This window comes from Eleutherodactylus coqui, chromosome 6 (assembly GCF_035609145.1).
Source record: "Eleutherodactylus coqui strain aEleCoq1 chromosome 6, aEleCoq1.hap1, whole genome shotgun sequence".
In the NCBI taxonomy this organism is placed as follows: Eukaryota; Metazoa; Chordata; class Amphibia; order Anura; family Eleutherodactylidae; genus Eleutherodactylus; species Eleutherodactylus coqui.
In genome coordinates this window covers 242,804,585-242,822,598 of record NC_089842.1, presented here as the reverse complement: position 1 = coordinate 242,822,598, position 18,014 = coordinate 242,804,585, and the positions used below count along the sequence as shown (strand labels likewise).

Here is an 18,014-nt window from a genome sequence, read left to right as displayed (position 1 = left end):
AATATCTGCGGATGTCAATTTCCCGCGGCGCGCTGATCACTCACGGGAAAGCACCCGCAGCATGCTCCATTTTCTGCAGATCTCCCGCACAGACGGCTTCGGCAGGCTGCCATTAAAGCCTATGGAAGGCGTCCGCAGCTGACACTGCAGACGTGCCGCGGACCATGGGAAAGCAGGGGATTTAAAAAAACAACACAGCGCATGCATGCAGCACGTCTGCCGGCGCCGAGCGCATCCGCCGAGCAGCAGAAAGAAGATCCGGCTGTGACGGAGGAGATCCCCGCAGTGTCCAGACAGGTGAGTATATTGTATTTAAAGGCCCCATGTCTGCGGGTCGGGTGGAACCCACTGCGGGATTCTGCACGGGGAATCCGTGCGGCCCTGAATTTCCCCGTGGACATGAGGCCTAAGTTATCTGCAGGTCCTGGCCCAGTTCCACTCTTCCTTCTTGCGCTCTCCTCCTCTACTGGTCCACACTCACTGGCTATTGCACGCTGCACGGCTCGGAAACATCACCTGCTCTCACAAGCAATAGGCCATCCTCTCGGCCTCCTGTGGGTGGAAGGTACCCACAGACAGCTGTCTTGTCCATCTCAAGACCAGACCAGAGCAGAAGACCCTTGCACACACCTTGCATTCACATATATAAAGCATGGTCACATGACAGACAAAAAAGATACATTCCAGTGCTGCAGGGTATGAATACACCACTCACACAACACAAAAGACACTGACAATACAGTATTGAACATCCACACATTTTAGGAGGGGGCCCCATTGTACTGGGCCACAACATCTGCACCTCTCCAACACATGGGGGTGCCTTACAGTTTGGTAAGAGCCGAGTATGATGTCACTCCTGCAGTTAAATGGAAATATATCACCTATGTTATTTCTACTAATTAAAACCAGAAAGTGAAACAATTTTCATTGTTCTAATCTGTTTGTGTTTTTTGATTGTAGATTTTTTTACTCTCTCGTCTGCGTTACTATGGGGGTGGGGGGAGGCGGCAATTAGCACTATTTAGAGAGATGCTATACAGCAGTCTTGTGGATCATAAGAGTAACATGCCAGGGTCATTGTGCAGGGAGGGAGAGGAGGTGAGCTGTGACCATCATCTATTGTGAATGGTGGATTCTGTGCTATCTACGTATATTAGATTTTTTTTGAATACAGATTGTGACATCGAAAATGAAAAAAAAAATCACCACATTATTTTAGAAATAAAACAAAAATACTTCATTTTTAGGATTCTGCCTTTTTTGCATTTTATTCCTGTGTGAAACTTTTAGAAATATTGCGAAATGTTGAAATAAAGTTCACTTCTTCATCTTACAGTCATCTATAAAGGTCATTTTTGGATTGAAGAACAAGGTAAATTGGCTAATATTGTATTTTTTATGGTGCACTGATTGTCAGATCATGTATAAACATATATGTCTTAATTATTATGTAGTGGAGCCCCTATATGCCTCGCAGTGGTGAATGAGGCACAGAACTCCTGGCACCACTCAGATCAGAGCTGGGTAACTACAGGGCAAATGGTGCACGTGCACCAGGACTCCTGGTATCAGCCAGCGCTGCTAATATCAGCTGGGTTTGTGTTCCCTGGACATCAGCATGGTTGAAAACCTGGTAGAGGCAAGACCGGGTGAGGTGCAAATAGGCAGTCCGGCCGAGTCCTAACACTGTGTTCCTTACTAAACGACCAGGTCTTGTATACATGATGTCCCGGCGGTGTTCATCCACAGTCCAGAGAAAAGAGTACAGGGGAGCAGGGCTATGGATACACAGGAATCTCCCTCCCCTCCCACACACTGCAGGACCCTTCACCCCAATGTTCCATCCTGTCTATCTGGCACTGCTTCTCCCTTTTCAGCCCCCAGGTCTTCAGGGCCTTTGGGTGATATCTCTGGCTTATGGATGGACTCTGACACTTCTGGTACTGATGCTGTTGTACTTCTGCTGCATCTGCATCTCCCTCTCATGCTGCATCTGAAGCCGTGACGCAGCTCCTCATCCTTATATGGTGCCTGGCTGTGCGCAAAAACTAGTCCCAACCTTCTCCGGCGGCGAGACCATAGTCTTATCTTTTTCCCTGTCAGTGAGGCTGATCTTCACAGGGCTGACAGAGCAGGGAGCGGTTCCAGCACCTTTCAGTAGCGCTGGTGAGTGCTCCCCTCCTCTGTTCCCTGGCTAGGGCACTGGGCTGGCAGAAAGGCCTCTCACCAGTGCTGGCAAACACCATCTGCTATTCTGCTCTTGGTCCAGCCTACAGCTCTGGCTCCCAGTGGTCACATGCTGCTGCTCTGTAAGGGGGAACACTACAGCATTACCCCCTTTCAGCTACAGAGGGGCTTATATTACTGAGGAGGTTACAGAGGGGCTTCTATTACTGTGGGGGCTACAGAGGGGCTTATATTACTGTAGGGGGCTACAGAGGGGCTTATATTACTGTGGGGGCTACAGAGGGGCTTATATTACTGTGGGGGCTACAGAGGGGCTTATATTACTGTGGGGGCTACAGAGGGGCTTATATTACTGTGGGGGCTACGGAGGGGCTTATATTACTGTGGGGGTTACAGAGGGGCTTATATTACTGTGGGGGCTACAGAGGGGCTTATATTACTGTGGGGGCTACAGAGGGGCTTATATTACTGTGGGGGCTACAGAGGGGCTTATATTACTGTGGGGGCTACAGAGGGGCTTATATTACTGTGGGGGCTACGGAGGGGCTTATATTACTGTGGGGGTTACAGAGGGGCTTATATTACTGTGGGGGCTACAGAGGGGCTTATATTACTGTGGGGGCTACAGAGGGGCTTATATTACTGTGGGGGCTACAGAGGGGCTTATATTACTGTGGGGGCTACAGAGGGGCTTATATTACTGTGGGGGTTACAGAGGGGCTTATATTACTGTGGGGGGCTACAGAGGAGCTTATATTACTGTAGGGGGCTACAGAGGGGCTTATATTACTGTGGGGGCTACAGAGGGGCTTATATTACTGTGGGGGTTACAGAGGGGCTTATATTACTGTGGGGCTACTGAGGGGCTTATATTACTGTGGGGGTTACAGAGGGGCTTATATTACTGTGGGGGCTACAGAGGAGCTTATATTACTGTGGGGGCTACAGAGGGGCTTATATTACTGTGGTGGGCTACAGAGGAGCTTATATTACTGTGGGGACTACAGAGGGGCTTATATTACTGTGGGGGCTACAGAGGGGCTTATATTACTGTGGGGGGCTACAGAGGGGCTTATATTACTGTGGGGGCTACAGAGGGGCTTATATTACTGTGGGGGCTACAGAGGGGCTTATATTACTGGGGGGCTACAGAGGGGCTTATATTACTGTGGGGTCTACAGAGGGGCTTATATTACTGTGGGGGACTACAGAGGGGCTTATATTACTGTGGGGGCTACAGACGGGCTTATATTACTGTTGGGGTCTACAGAGGGGCTTATATTACTGTGGGGGCTACAGAGGGGCTTATATTACTGTGGGGGACTACAGAGGGGCTTATATTACTGTGGGGGCTACAAAGGGGCTTATATTACTGTGGGGGCTACAGAGGGGCTTATATTACTGTGGGGGCTACAGAGGAGCTTATAGTACTTTCGGGGCTACAGAGAAGTTCATAGTACCCTGTGGGTGCTGCGGATGGAACAGAGGAACTTATAGTACTGTGGGGTTTGTGTAGGGGTTTGTAGTGTGGGTTACAGAGTAGTTTAAGAGCTTATAGCACTGTGGCAGCTATAGAGGATGTTCTATTAAATGGCAGATGCAGAGGAGCCTATTGTACCGATTACTCCCTACTGATCCTCCTCGACCTCTCCGCAGCATTTGACACTGTCGACCACAAACTCCTCCTCAGTATGCTACGCTCCATCGGCCTAAAGGACACTGCTCTCTCCTGGTTCTCTTCCTACCTATCTGACCGCTCTTTCAGCGTCTCCTTTGCTGGCTCTACCTCCCCTCCTCTTCCCCTTGCTGTTGGGGTCCCCCAGGGCTCTGTCCTCGGCCCCTTTCTTTTCTCTATCTACACAGCCCCTATTGGACAAACCATCAGGAGATTTGGCCTCCAATACCACCTGTATGCTGATGACACCCCGCTATACACCTCTGCCCGTGACATCTCTTCACCTTTCCTCCAAAACATCACCGACTGTCTGTCCGCTGTCTCTAACACCATGTCCTCTCTCTACCTAAAACTAAACCTCTCTAAAACTGACTTACTGGTATTTCCACCCTCCACTAACCGACCTCATCCTGACATCTCCATCTCAGTGTGTGGCACCACCATAACTCCTAGACAACACGCCCGCTGCCTTGGGGTCATATTCGACTCCGATCTCTCATTTACCCCATACATCCAATCTCTGGCCCGAACATGTCAGCTGCACCTCAAGAACATCGCAAAAATCCGCTCTTTTCTCACCATCATCCACTCCTGCCTCGATTATTGCAACTCGTTGCTGATCGGCCTCCCCTGCACCAGACTCTACCCTCTCCAATCCATCCTGAATGCGGCAGCCAGGCTCATCTTCCTGTCCAGCCGCTTCTCGGACGCCTCTGCCCTGTGCCGGTCACTGCACTGGCTGCCCGTTAAATACAGAATTCAATTTAAGCTCGCTACCTTCATCCACAAAGCCCTCCACAGTACAGCGCCCCCTATATTGCCTCCCTCATCTCAATCCATCACCCAGCCCGGGCTCTACGCTCGGCAAACGAAACTAGACTGCACACCCCTCTAATTCGAACTTCTCATTCCCGCCTCCAAGACTTCTCCAGAGCAGCACCGGTCCTCTGGAATGCATTACCAAAGGCTACCCGAGCAATCCAGGACTCGCAGAACTTCAGGCATGCTCTAAAAACGCACCTTTTCAGGGAGGCATACCGCATACCCTAAACCGACTCCTCTGTATGCCACCTGATAACATGCTCCCTGACCTACTGACTGCAATCCCTGCTAGCCATCAAAAACTGCCCCTGCAGTCATACTGATCCTGCCGTCACACGGCTAAATGTCTGACCATTGTCTATGTGTATAGAAGTCCTCACTCTCCACCCCGCCATACTGTGCCCATCTCCGCCCCGCCATACTGTGCACATCTCCAGCCCCTTTACCTTCTGTATCACCCCACTATTCGTAGTATGTAAGCTCGTTGGAGCAGGACCCTCACCCCTATTGTTTCCATCAGCTGATTACTATGTAACCGTGGTTCTGTAATGTTTGTACTTTTGTCTTTCTGTATCCCCCGTCTATGTAAGCATGTTGGCGCTATACAAATAAAGATTATTATTATTATTACCGCTGCCATTCTCCACAGTTGGACGTCTCTCTGCTTAGGTCTCCAACTGTATGTATTCCAGCTGAACTGATAAATGGATTTTGCCCTGAATGCCGTTTTTTTATGCCCGCTTTCTGCTATACGAATTAAAAGAGAAATTTTCACCCAGTAGTTTCAGGATTATTCACATAATCTGTGGAGCGCTGCACCGAGCCACCAGTTTTGCACTCCCCTAAAACATTCTTAGCCCAGCGGCCGGTGACCTATGAAGTAATGTGCCCTCCTCCTCCTCAGTGTTCATATGTATATATGTGTTCAGTAAAAGTTAAAAATGACCCTCAGGTTAGGAGCAGTAAATTGATATGTAAGATGGTATCTATGGGGGCTGATCTGCTGCTATTAACCTTTCCTCAGATTTAACTCCTTGGATGCTTTTTAGCTCCGCTCTTTTAGGACAGAGCTGTGATCTGTGACTATAGTTTATCTACAGTTCCTGGTCTGAAGTAGTCTGAGACACACCTCCTGTCTCAACATTGGTTCTGGATGCCTCCACTGCAGCTTGAACCAATGATGAGGCAGTAGGTGTGGCCTCTTCTCTGTTACTGATGCAGAGACAGAAGGGGTCTAGCTTAGTTAATAAGATCAGCCAGATGTCCAGCCTCCTGGATGATGTGGAGGACACAGAGGGAGGGCCATACCATGTGACTCCAACTGAAGACTCCAACACAGCAGGTATGTGTAAGTATTTAGCGTCCCTGCACAACCCCTTTAAGTTATATATAGTAATTTAATATTTTAAAAGCAAAAAAAATTGTATTGACTCACCAGACACTCATTTAACTTCAATATTTTTTTTTCAGAAAAATGAAAACCCTTCCCATCTTGTTTGTTCTTCTCTCTGGATGCTATGCTTTGACAGGTCAGTGCATATGCTATGACTAGCTGATATACCCGGCTTCGCCCGAGTTAATTTGGTACTGGTGTTTATCTGGTGTTCACACAGAAAATCTTCTGAAGTCGTGGTTACTTTAGAGATACCGGAAAAACATATGTTCACCATTTTGCATAGTTCTCTGCGTTACCCAGAAAAAAACACGTGGAGGTAACCATGCGACGTTTCCTTTATATAAAATGACATCAGGAAGTGAGAGAATTAGATTCCATACGTAAAATTTGGACGCTAATTCTTTTGCACTTAGAATTGAATAATCGATTTGGGACCCATAAACTTTTTCTATTTATGACATAATCAATGCCCGTGCCAAATTTCAAGTGTCTATGACATCGGGAAGTGAGAGAATTAGATTTTGTACGTAAAATGTGGACGCTAATTCTTTTGCGCTTAGAATTGAACAATCGAGGTGGGACCCATTAACTTTTCCTATTTATGATGTAATTAATGCCCGTTCCAAATTTCATGTTTCTATGACACCAAGAAGTGAGAGAATTAGATTATGTACGTAAAATTTGGGCGCTAATTCTTTTGCGCTGGAATTAAATAATCAAGTTGGGACCCATTAACTTTTCCTATTTATGACATATTCAATGCTTATGGCAAATTTTATGTTTCTATGACATTGGGAAGTGAGAGATTTAGATTATGTATGTAAAATTTTGACGCTAATTCTTTTGCGCTAGAATTAAATAATCGAGTTGGGACCCATTAACTTTTCCTATGTATGACATAATCAATGCTTGTGCCAAATTTCACGTTTCTATGACACCGGAAAGTGAGAAAATTACATTCCGTACGTAAAATTTGGACGCTAATTCTTTTGCGCATAGAATTGAATAATCGAGTTGGGACCCTTTAGCTTTTCCTATTTATGACATAATTAATGCGCGTGCCAAATTTCATGTTTCTATGACACCAAGAAGTGAGAGAATTTGATTCAGTACGTAAAATTTGGACGCTAGTTCTTTTGCGCTATAATTGAATAATCGAGTTGGGACCCATTAACTTTTCCTATTTATGACATAATCAATGCTCGTGCCAAATTTTGAGTTTCTATGACATTGGGAAGTGAGAGATTTAGATTATGTACGTTAAATCTCGACGCTAATTCTTTTGCGCTAGAATTGAATAATCGAGGTGGGACCCATTAGCTTTTCCTATTTATGATGTAATTAATGCCCGTTCCAAATTTCACATTTCTATGACACCGGAAAGTGAGAAAAATACATTCCGCACATAAATTTTTTTATGCAAATGCTTTCAGCCAAAAATAGTGTAAATGTGCACAGTCTTGTGTTCCTCTCGATCTGCACTATATAACACTTGTGCTTATTATGCAAATGCTTTCGTCCAAAAACAAATAAAAGAATGAAAAATGAGAGGAGGTTTGTTAGTTCCTATATAGTCTGTGTACACCAGTAGCAGTATACTGTATAGAACCGGTAACAGTATGCAGTATACAGCCGGGATGCTTGTGAAGGTTTTGTGCCCACTACTGGTCCCATGCTGCCAATCTGATGATGCACACAAGTGGAGTTGTAGTCCTAAAAAGGACTGTTGGGTTCCAATAATTCCGATCCCATGCCACCTCCGTCACAAAATTACATCAGCCCCAAACGTGGGCATAAAGGGGACTCAGATGCCAGTACTTCTACACATCTCCACAATTGAACAACCCATTCTACAACAAAACATTTTTTGACCCAGAGTGCAGGCGAACCCCTGAAACATTTGTGTACCACGAGTATAGGCGAACCCCTGAAAAATTTGTGTACCAAGACTATATAGGCAAACCCCTAAAACATTTGTGCACCACGAGTATAGGTGAACCCCTGAAAAATTTGTGTACCAAGACTATAGGTGAACCCCAGAAACAATTGCTTTACCAAGAGTAGAGGTGAACCCCTGAAACATTTGTGTACCAAGACTATAGGCGAACCCCTGAAACATTTGTGTACCAAGAGCATAGGTGTACCCTTGAAAAATTTGTTTACCCAGAGTGCAGGTAAAAACCTGAAAATTTTTAACATAGAGCTCGTACTTGCTTAATTTGCTAACAGAGCCTGGAGGCAGCCCTCCGAAAAAATTAGGTTTTACAGAGCCTTTTGGCCCTCTGAAGAATTGGCAGTTCCTCATGCTGACATGCTGGTTTAGGAGGAGGAGGAGGAAGATCAGAGAAGGATAGACCAAGCTACTTCTCACCTTTTTTAGGGTGATAGAGGGTGCATGGTTCTCCTTTTCCAGCGTAAAGAATCTTTGTTACGCTGCTTGCCACCGGTGGTGAAGAGAAGTCAGGGGAAATTTAGTGGTGACACAGTCTGGCTGCGGTGCCATAAAACTGGCAAAGGCCTTGGAGGGTGTTCCCCTTCACTGGACATACTGCCTGTTCACCGTATCTTCCCTGCTACTTGGCCCACTGAACTACGTCCTCTACCGCTAGCGTTGTCAGATGGGAACTTTAGTATCAGCTTTTCCACCAGGGCCTTGTCGTATTGTATCACTCTCGTATTACTTTCCTCTTCGGGAATAAGAGTGGAAAGGTTCTCCTTATACCGTGGGTCGAGGAAGGTGAACACCCAGTAATCTGTGTTGGCCATAATGCATCTAATGTGAGGGTCACGGGAAAGGCAGCTTAACATGAAGTCAGCCATGTGTGCCAGAGTCCCAGTACACAGCACATTGCTTTCCTCACCAGGAGGATGACTCTCAGTCTCCTCCTCCTTCTCTTCAGCCCATACACGCTGAACAGATGTGAAGGAAGTAGCATGGGTACCCTCTGCAGTGTTGGCAGCAGTCTCTTACCCTTCCTACTCCTCCTCCTCCAATATGCGCTGAGAAACAGACTTGAGGGTGGTTTGGCTATCAAGCAATGTATTGTCATCCCCCTTCTGCTGTTCTATTCGCAAAGCGTCGGCCTTAATGCTTAGCAGCGACCTTCTCATCAGGCAAAGCAGCGGGATAGTTACGCTGTTAATGGCCGCATTGCCGCTCACCATTTGTGTTGACTCCTCAAAGTTTCCCAAGACCTGACAGATGTCAGACATCCATGCCCACTCCTCTGTGAAGAACTGTGGAGGTTGACTCGTAAACCCTGGCCAACATGTGCAACGTTGAATTACAGCGTGTGGGCACGTCACACAACAGTCGTGCATTGGCAGCTGGAAGCGATATTGCAGTGTCCTGAGGGTTGCAGCATCTGTGGTGGACTTTCTGAAATGTGCGCACACGCAGCGCACCTTACTGAGCATCTCTGACAAACTGGGGTCATTTTTAAGAAAGCGCTGAACCACCAGATTGAACATGTGGGCCAGGCACGGCACGTGTGTTAGTCTGCCAAGCTGCAGAGCCGCCACCAGGTTACTCCCATTGTCACACACGACCATGCCTGGTTGGAGTTTCAGCAGCGAAAGCCACAAATCTGTCGGTTCGTCAAATGCTGTAACAGCTCTTGGGTGGTGTGCCTCTTGTCACCTAAGCTCAGGAGTTTCAACACGGCCTGCTGACACTTCCCCATGGCAGTTATGCAGCGCCTCGAGCTACTGACTGCAGGCGACGTGCTCACAGATGGTAATTTAGAGGTGAAGGTTGGTGAGGAGGGGGGGTTGGAGGAGGTGGCATAATAAGCCGGAGAAACCATGACCGAGGTAGGACCCGCAATCCTCGGTGTGGGTAGCATGTGAGCGGAACCAGGTTCAGACCCGGTCCCAGCCTTCACCAGGTTAACCCAATGTGCCGTCAGGGAGATGTAGTGTCCCTGCCTGCCAGCACTTGTCCATGTGTCGGTAGTTAAGTAGACTTTCCCAGTAACTGCGTTGGTGAGGGCACGGTTTATATTCTGTGACACGTGCTGGCATAGGACGGGGACGGTGCAGCGGGAAAAATAGTGGCGGCTGGGGACTGAGTACTGAGGGGCGGCCGCCGGCGTGAGGTTGTGGAAAGCCTCCATTTCTACCAGCCTATATGGCAGCATCTCCAGGCTCAGTAGTTTGCATATATGCACGTTTAGCAATTGTGCATGCGGGTGTGCTGCTGCATATTTCCACTTGCGCTTTAATTGTTGGGTTATGGACAGCTGAACGCTGCGCTGGGACACATAGGTGGAGGCAGTGGAGGACCGTGGAGGTGAAGGAGTGGGTGCAGGCTGGGAGATGCTCGTGCCTACATCCTGGGTGGGGGAACACATCTCAGTGCCAGGATGTGACCCAGGGGAAGAGGCAGTATTGTGACCAGCAGGCGGTGAATAGCCTTCGTTCTACCTCGTCGGGTGCTTAGCTATCATATGTCTGCGCATGCTGGTGCTGGTCAGGCTGGTAGTGGTGGCTCCCCTGCTGATCTTGGTGCAGCACAGGTTGCACTCCACTGTTTGTCGGTTGTCCGCGCTCCTATTGAAAAACCTCCAGACCTTCGAAAACCTAGCCCTCTGCACGGGAGCTTGTCGCGAGGAGGTGCTGTGGGTAACAGTTGGGGAATTACTTGCTCTGGCCCTGTTTCTCCCTCTGACCACCCCACTGCCTCTTCCAACCTGTTCTGGTGCTACACTTGCCTCCCCCTTCAGTAGGCTTAGCAACCCAGGTGGGGTCAGTCACCTCATCGTCCACCAGCTCTTCCTCTGAATCCTCAGTCTGCTCCTCCCTCAGACTTACTGCCCTCACAACAACCTCACTGACAGACAACTGTGTCTCATCATCATCATCCACAAATACCTCTTGAGACACTACTTGGAAGTCCCCACCCTCATCACCCTGAGACTGTGAAAGGTCCAAATTTTGGGCATCAGACACGACAAACTACTCAAGTACCTGATGAATCGGTTTTTCCGACTCAGGGCGGGGACCTGAGAACAGTTCCTGGGGGTCTGCCTGTTCTGAATCTCTCCTTTTCCTGGAGTGACCAGGCTGGGAGGAAGGAGGAGCAGCCTGAGGATTCAGAGGAGCAGTGCCTTGGCTAGCGTGAGTGGACTGCATGGAAGACTGGGTGTTGGACCCTTAGCCCTAGTCTTCATCATGTTGTATAAAGCACTTCGTCAAAATGCGAGTTATTTTGCGAACGCTTAAAGGCCAAAATAGACACAATAAACTGTGAATACTGTTGTTAGATAGCGTGGATTGACAGGACACACACACGGGTATATAGCATATGCTTTGAACCCCAAAATATACAGAATAAACAGTGTATACTGTTGTTAGATAGCGTGGATTGACAGGACCCACACAGGGGTATATAGCGTACACTTTCACCCCCCCCCCTAAAAAAATGTAAACTGCGTACAGACAAGTTGGATAGCATGAATTGACGGGACACACACAGGGGTATATAGCGTACACTTAAAGCCCCCCTGTTACGGCAAAAATATATGGCCGTCTAGGGAAAGCGGAGTGTACCTTGTGAATGACGTCATATGACCCATGCTGCGGCGATAGCCTGATGAGGGACAGCAGAGTGTACCTTGTGAATGACGTCATATGACCCATGCTGCGGCGATAGCCTGATGAGGGACAGCAGAGTGTACCCTGTGAATGACGTCATATGACCCATGCTGCGGCGATAGCCTGATGAGGGACAGCAGAGTGTACCCTGTGACTGAAGTCTAGGTGACCCGTGCAGTAGGGCTGCCACACCTAGAGTTCAGTACGTCATATGAGGGAGGCATTAAATGGCAGAGCCACACAGTTATGGAATCATCAAAGAATTCCCAACAAATCGATGTCCGGCATCTTTATTTATAGCCCCTAACATTGGGGTGTCGCAGCATCATTGGACAATTAACTATGCCCGTTTATTGGTTAGTTTCCAATCCAACATTTCTCATAGGTCAACCTAACCCTTCTTCATGTCCATTGGCTACATCTCATTAATACAAAAAATGTCATAGTTCTTTGCACAGGTCTCAATCCGAACTCTGATTGGTTACTTCTCTGTACTGGATACATTCTGATTCTTCATTTACATACCTTCCAGAAACTTCCAAGTCAGCAGTGAATAACCTCTTGACGGAGTGCTGAGAGGCCCAAGTAGCCTCAAAGTTTTTATCTTATCTCAGCATATGTCCCCTTAGCTAAGAATATGGCCACATGATCTGTGCAATACATTTCAGGATGATTCTGTGGCGTAATATTTCAAATATCACTTGTGTACATATATCTATATATACATATAGGCATACACACATACATGTAAACTCATATATATATATATACTCTTATATATCCAGTTCATGATTACTTTTATAACTTTGTTACATTATTCTCTATCCTAGTGTGAGGTGTACCCCCCCCCCCCCCCCCCTTAGTATCTTGATATTCTTGGTATGGCCCCTTGAGCCAACATGTGGAAGCTTCTCGATATCCTTATCTTATCTAGACATATGTCCCTCAGTATAGTTACACAACCTACAGTGGTTTGTGAAGTAGCTTCTCTGGTATATTTCGATGCTGTCTGTTATTGCGCAGTTTTAATTCAAATAATAATTATCCATAACCAAATATTTTATAATCAGATATTTTCCATTACACCCCCCAAAAATAAGAAAAGGAAAAATGATGGGAGTTTTGTTACTACCTATCTAGTCTCTGTACACCAGTAGCAGTATACTGCATAAAACCGGTAACAGTATGCAGTATACAGCCGGGATGCTTGAGAATGCTTTGTGTGCACTACTGCTCCCAGCCAGCCAAACTGCTGATGCACACAATGAGAGGAGTTGTAGTCCTAGAAAGGACTGTTGGGTTCTTGGAGCAAGGATCCCTGCCTAACCGCAGCCTCTACCCTACACTATCGCTTTCCCTGAATAGCAGCAGGTCTATCCCTCAGCTAATGGAGCATGCATGTGAGGTGAGCCTCAGGGGACCTGAGTTTTTATACTCGTAGGTCACCTGATCAGGCCAGCCAATCACTGCTATAGAGGTGCACAGGGTTGGCACGGCACAGCAGGAGGTGCCAAAGCCTTCCCTGCATGTTCATTGGCTAAAAAATACCGCTAAACATGTGGGGAGGAGAGGATGAAATTTTCTCGATGCACCGCGCGGTGCTCACTCGAGTAACGAGCGCCTTCAAGTATGCTACTACTCGAATGTGCATCAAGCTTAGACGATCATGCTCGCTCATCTCTATTGATGTTCCATCTTCATTCTGAGAGAAACCAGATGCAAAATAGGAATTTAACAGTTCGTCCTTCTCTACATCATTCGTAACCAATTCACCATTTTCATCTCATAAGTATCCAATAGCATCTCTGACTTTTCTTTTGCTTTTGACCCCCAAATCCTTTTTTATTGCTTTTGGCCTCTCTTACAAGCCCCAATTCATTATCAGCTTTATCTTTTCTGACCCTCGCCCTACAGTTTCTGCAGACCCCATTATATTCTTCTTTAGGTATTCCTCCTCTTCCCATTTAATAAACATATGTTTCTTTCTTTTTGACATGTGTACAAGTTCTGTGCTCGTCCATCCGGGTCTCTTTAAATGCTTCCCCTTCTTCCTTCTTCTGCATTTAGGATGAATGCATTGTGGTTTGTATCTATATAAATGGAAGCCCCCTTGAATTGTTTGACACATATGTGTGACTCTTATGTCAGGACTGTCTGTTCCTGGATATTTCCTATTATGCTGTTTTACATCCCTCTGTGTTACTTATGACCTCAGTGCGTGCATCGTATTTCTAGGAATACTATATAATCGTGTAGATGGGGACTCTGGTGGGAGTGCTGAAGCAAGTATATGTTTAAGAGTTACAAGTGTGAATCCCTCTCCAAAATCTGCTGGTCTATATTTGGTTGCCTGGATTTAAACATCTACTGCTGTGTGGATCAGAAGCCGGGGAACAACAGAGTGCAAAAGGATCGCCACCCGTTGCCAGGGGTTGTTCCAACAATTTTACATAGTAAATTATGAAGACAGAGATCTAGTGTCTAGCAACACCTGTTAAAACTGTTATTAAGCCCTTCATGACTGTCAAAACTAAATTTACATTGGGCGGTCATTTATGGGGCAGGCTCGGGAGCTGAGTCCACTCCATACCTGGTGGCTTGATTGGCAACATCAAAAAATGCTATATACTGCAATATTGTAGTATTGCAGTATATAGTACAACAATCAATAATCACAAGTTCAAGTCCCCTGTGGGGACTACATAAAAGTGTTAAAAAATGTCAAAAAGTTTTTTGAAAAGATTATAACCCTTGGAAAGTGGGAATGAAAAGGCAAAAATAAAATTAAAAATCACTGGTCCTGAAAGGGCTAAGTTTCAACTCAATGGTACTGTCCAGAATCCCTGATGATCCAGTGTTCAATATCTGGTCCTTGGTGAACTGGTGTTTTCTCTTGACATCATGATTGGCCATTGAGAACTTAGTGCCTTCTCAATATGCAACGCCTATTATAGAGTCCTGTCCTTGGTCACCCACAAAACCCAATGTCCAATACTCTATTGACCCACGGATTTAATATTCCATTTCTAGTTGCCCTGTTAGTTGGTGTTCATATCTAATTCACTGCTTTGTGTCCTTCTCTTATTTAGATTTGGCCCACAAGTACTGTTGCCGTATTGCTCACCTTCTGATTCAACAAAACCCTTGAGCATCCAGTAGTCTATTAAATAACCTTGATCTGTGTGGTCCACTGTTTTTTATATAAAATGTCTTGTGGTCCTCAAGTTTATGATGGCGATCTGTGGATAAAGTGGTTGTCCATGGAGGTGACAACGTTACACCGCATTTACCGTGTCAGAACTTCCACTTCTAGCCTGGTTACAACACCGAGTCACTTGATATGTACCCTCTTTTTGTTCGTCATGTCAGCAGAGATCCCAGTCAATCTAGAGAATGGGGGTCCCATGTCCTACTATGCCTATCACTTGGGAGCGCTTCTATCCACTGCAGAGATGTCAATGTGACTGGATCGCTGACCGAGCATGCATGATTGGCACTTCATTTATTTCAATGGGGCTGATGGAAATAGCTGATCTGGTGTCACTTGGCTATATCCACACTGCCATTGAAAGTGAAAAGAGTGCTGGTGCCCTCCATGTAGTCTACTCCTCACCGTAGAGGGTGCAGTAAACCCCCAGTGAGGAGGACGGGGCACATGGGATGCCTGTTCTCAAGATTGGTGAGGGTCTCAGCAGTGAATAGGGAATAACTTGTAATTGTGGTACAAACACTTTAATTGTGCAGAAGAGAATCCTGGTGGCCTAGTGGGTTAATATATACAATCATCGATGGTAGGATTTAATATAAATCTAGATGTGATGGTGATGATATAATGATTGTTATTGTTATTACTGCAACTTTATGTTCTCTCCTTTGGTCTAGGCCAAAATATCCTTCTTTTCCCTAAGCAATCAGTCACTGACTATGTGATTCTGAGGCCAACTGTGAAACAAGCTTTAAGACAACTTACCGTATGTCTGCGCTCCTATACCGGCCTCCAACGAGAACATTCTCTTTTTTCCTTGGCCACGCCTGGAAAAGACAACGCTTTCCTTATTTATCCATATCCACCAAACAAGATTTCCATCTCCATAAATCAAGAAGATCTTTACTTTAATGTGGATCCTGATGTTCTAGACTGGAAACAGACTTGTGTTGCTTGGGACTCCAAGACCGGACTGCTCCAACTGTGGATCAATGGCAAGCGTTACCCTAGAAGAGTTACTGCAAGCAGATTCCCCATAGGACCTCAGATGAGTGTCATCCTTGGGCAGGAACAGGACAGTTTTGGTGGGAAGTTTGAGGCAGGCCAATCTTTTGTTGGTGAAATGTCTGATGTCAATATGTGGGATTACGTTCTCTCCACCAAGACCATTTCTCATTATCATCTTTGTAAATCTGGAAATATCTTTAGCTGGGCAAATGGAACTAAGGAGATCAGAGGGGGCGTCATGGCCTTGAAAAATTAACTCAATGCTATATGTTTAACTAATCTTCTGTCATTGTATGCAATATGCTAATTACTATATCTGAAGTATATGCATTTATTACTAGATGTATGTGGTGGGCCCTCCACTGATATCATGTGTATACTTCATCTGGGATTCTTCTACATCAGTGTTGTCCAGCTCCGGTCATCAGGGACCCCAACAGGTCATGTGTTCAGGATATCCTATAGTAAGAACCCCTGTGGTAATGTGTGAGCACTGACAATAATGACATCACCTGTGCAACACTGAGGAAATCCAGAAAACATGACCTGTGGGGCCCCTGAGGACTGGAGTTGGGCAGCACTGGTCTATATACTCATGTTCACAAATTAATAAACGATCGCTTTGCTACAGCAGAACCTTTCTCTATTTTGTCCTGAAATAAAACCCCTGTAAGAACTCTCTGGGCGTCATACACAAGACTCAGCCAATCCATGGGGGCTCCCACCAGGAGGCCTGAGACTGCTGCTTCTGCAGGACCTCAGAGGGGCAGCGCTAGGGTTGCTACCCTGGTAGTTTTTTCATTTACTAGCCATTTAATTGGGCAATAAAAAATAATTGCCATCTGTGAACCGGCCGGACAACAATCCTACAAACCATTCGCTCACTTGCTCACAGTTCTGGTCTGGCGGTGGTGGCAGCTGCTACTGCTAGAGGATACTATTACTATTGGGGACACTATGGGAGTCACTACTACTGCTAGAGCCACTATGGGGGGTCACTATTACTACTGGGGCCCCTAACAGGGGTGCTACCACTACTGGGGCCACTATGATATGGGGCATGGCTGTATGAATAGGGGGTGCAAAGGATGCGATTACACCTTGGCCCAGGAGCCCTAGAGGGCCTATAAAGTCTCTCTTCCTCAAATTGCAAACCAATGCCACCAATTAAACTTTATAGTTGGGGGCCCAGCAGCTTCAAGTTATGTCTCTGATATGGGGGTCACTACTATTACTGGGGTCACTAAAAGGGTCAGTATTTCTACTGGGGCCATTAAGGGGGTCACCATTACTATTAGGGCCACTAAGAGCGGCACTTACTATTGGGCCATTACTAGGGGCTGTATTACTCTGTCATTTCAGACCAGTTCAATGGTTCAAACAGGTATTCGGTATTTAGTCTATTGGCACTTTCAATGTCTTTAAAATCAGTGGGGTGTTTTGTCAGGGGAAGAGGGGCATTTTAAATTTCGCCTCAGGCAACATAAAGGCTTGGGGCACTCTAGAGCCAATCCCCATTCCCCTACCTTTTCATAAAGTTGGAGCTTTTACAACCTGGTGTTAGTGTTTAAAACAGTGAATGTTCTGCTAGTGGTGCTCTACAAGAAGGATGTGCCAATGGTGGTCATAGCATATCCTTGTCCGTGGTTGGACAGGAACCAATATGCAAGATCCCAATAACGTAACCCTTTGGCATCCCCTGATGTAAATACACAGTGCTGTGAGTCAGTACTTAGCCACCAGTGCCGTATATCTCCAGTGCTGTGACCACGGGGGCACAGGGGGTTGGCCTGTGTGATCACATGACAAGGACAGCTGTGATTGACCCTTACAATCAATAGTGATCAAGGCATCAAAAAAGAGTCTCATGTTATTCCTTCATCTTTAACGGACCATCATGAGCCTAACAAAGATCCCCAGGACATTCCTAAAATAATCCTTGTTAGGCCATACCTGAGGTATCCCCAAACAGTTGCTTGTATATTGTACATGCACAAGTGGAGGTGTAACATGAATGTCTTGGACCCCAATGCAAAAGCTTTAGCAGGGCCCCACCTAACATGTGCCATTTATAATAATATAGCAGTGAGCCGTTTGGCCCCTCAGACACCAGGGCCCGGAAG

The 18,014-nt window shown here is 46.3% G+C and overlaps 1 protein-coding gene across 3 annotated transcripts; it reads left to right on the top strand.

The window, feature by feature from the left end:
* The first annotated feature begins 1,339 nt into the window (after positions 1–1,339).
* On the top strand, positions 1,340–16,521 carry LOC136631668 (jeltraxin-like). Of its 3 annotated transcripts, none has more exons than XM_066605954.1 (3): positions 1,340–1,375; positions 6,158–6,216; positions 15,561–16,521. In XM_066605954.1, exons 2-3 carry the CDS (start codon positions 6,162–6,164, stop codon positions 16,145–16,147), a joined length of 642 nt encoding a protein of 213 aa, XP_066462051.1. In that variant the 5' UTR covers positions 1,340–1,375; positions 6,158–6,161; the 3' UTR covers positions 16,148–16,521. The 3 variants fall into 3 exon arrangements, with proteins under 3 accessions (XP_066462051.1, XP_066462052.1, XP_066462053.1); XM_066605955.1 differs by lacking the exon at positions 1,340–1,375 and adding an exon at positions 2,148–2,169; XM_066605956.1 differs by lacking the exon at positions 1,340–1,375 and adding an exon at positions 5,954–6,029.
* The last annotated feature ends 1,493 nt before the right edge of the window (positions 16,522–18,014 follow it).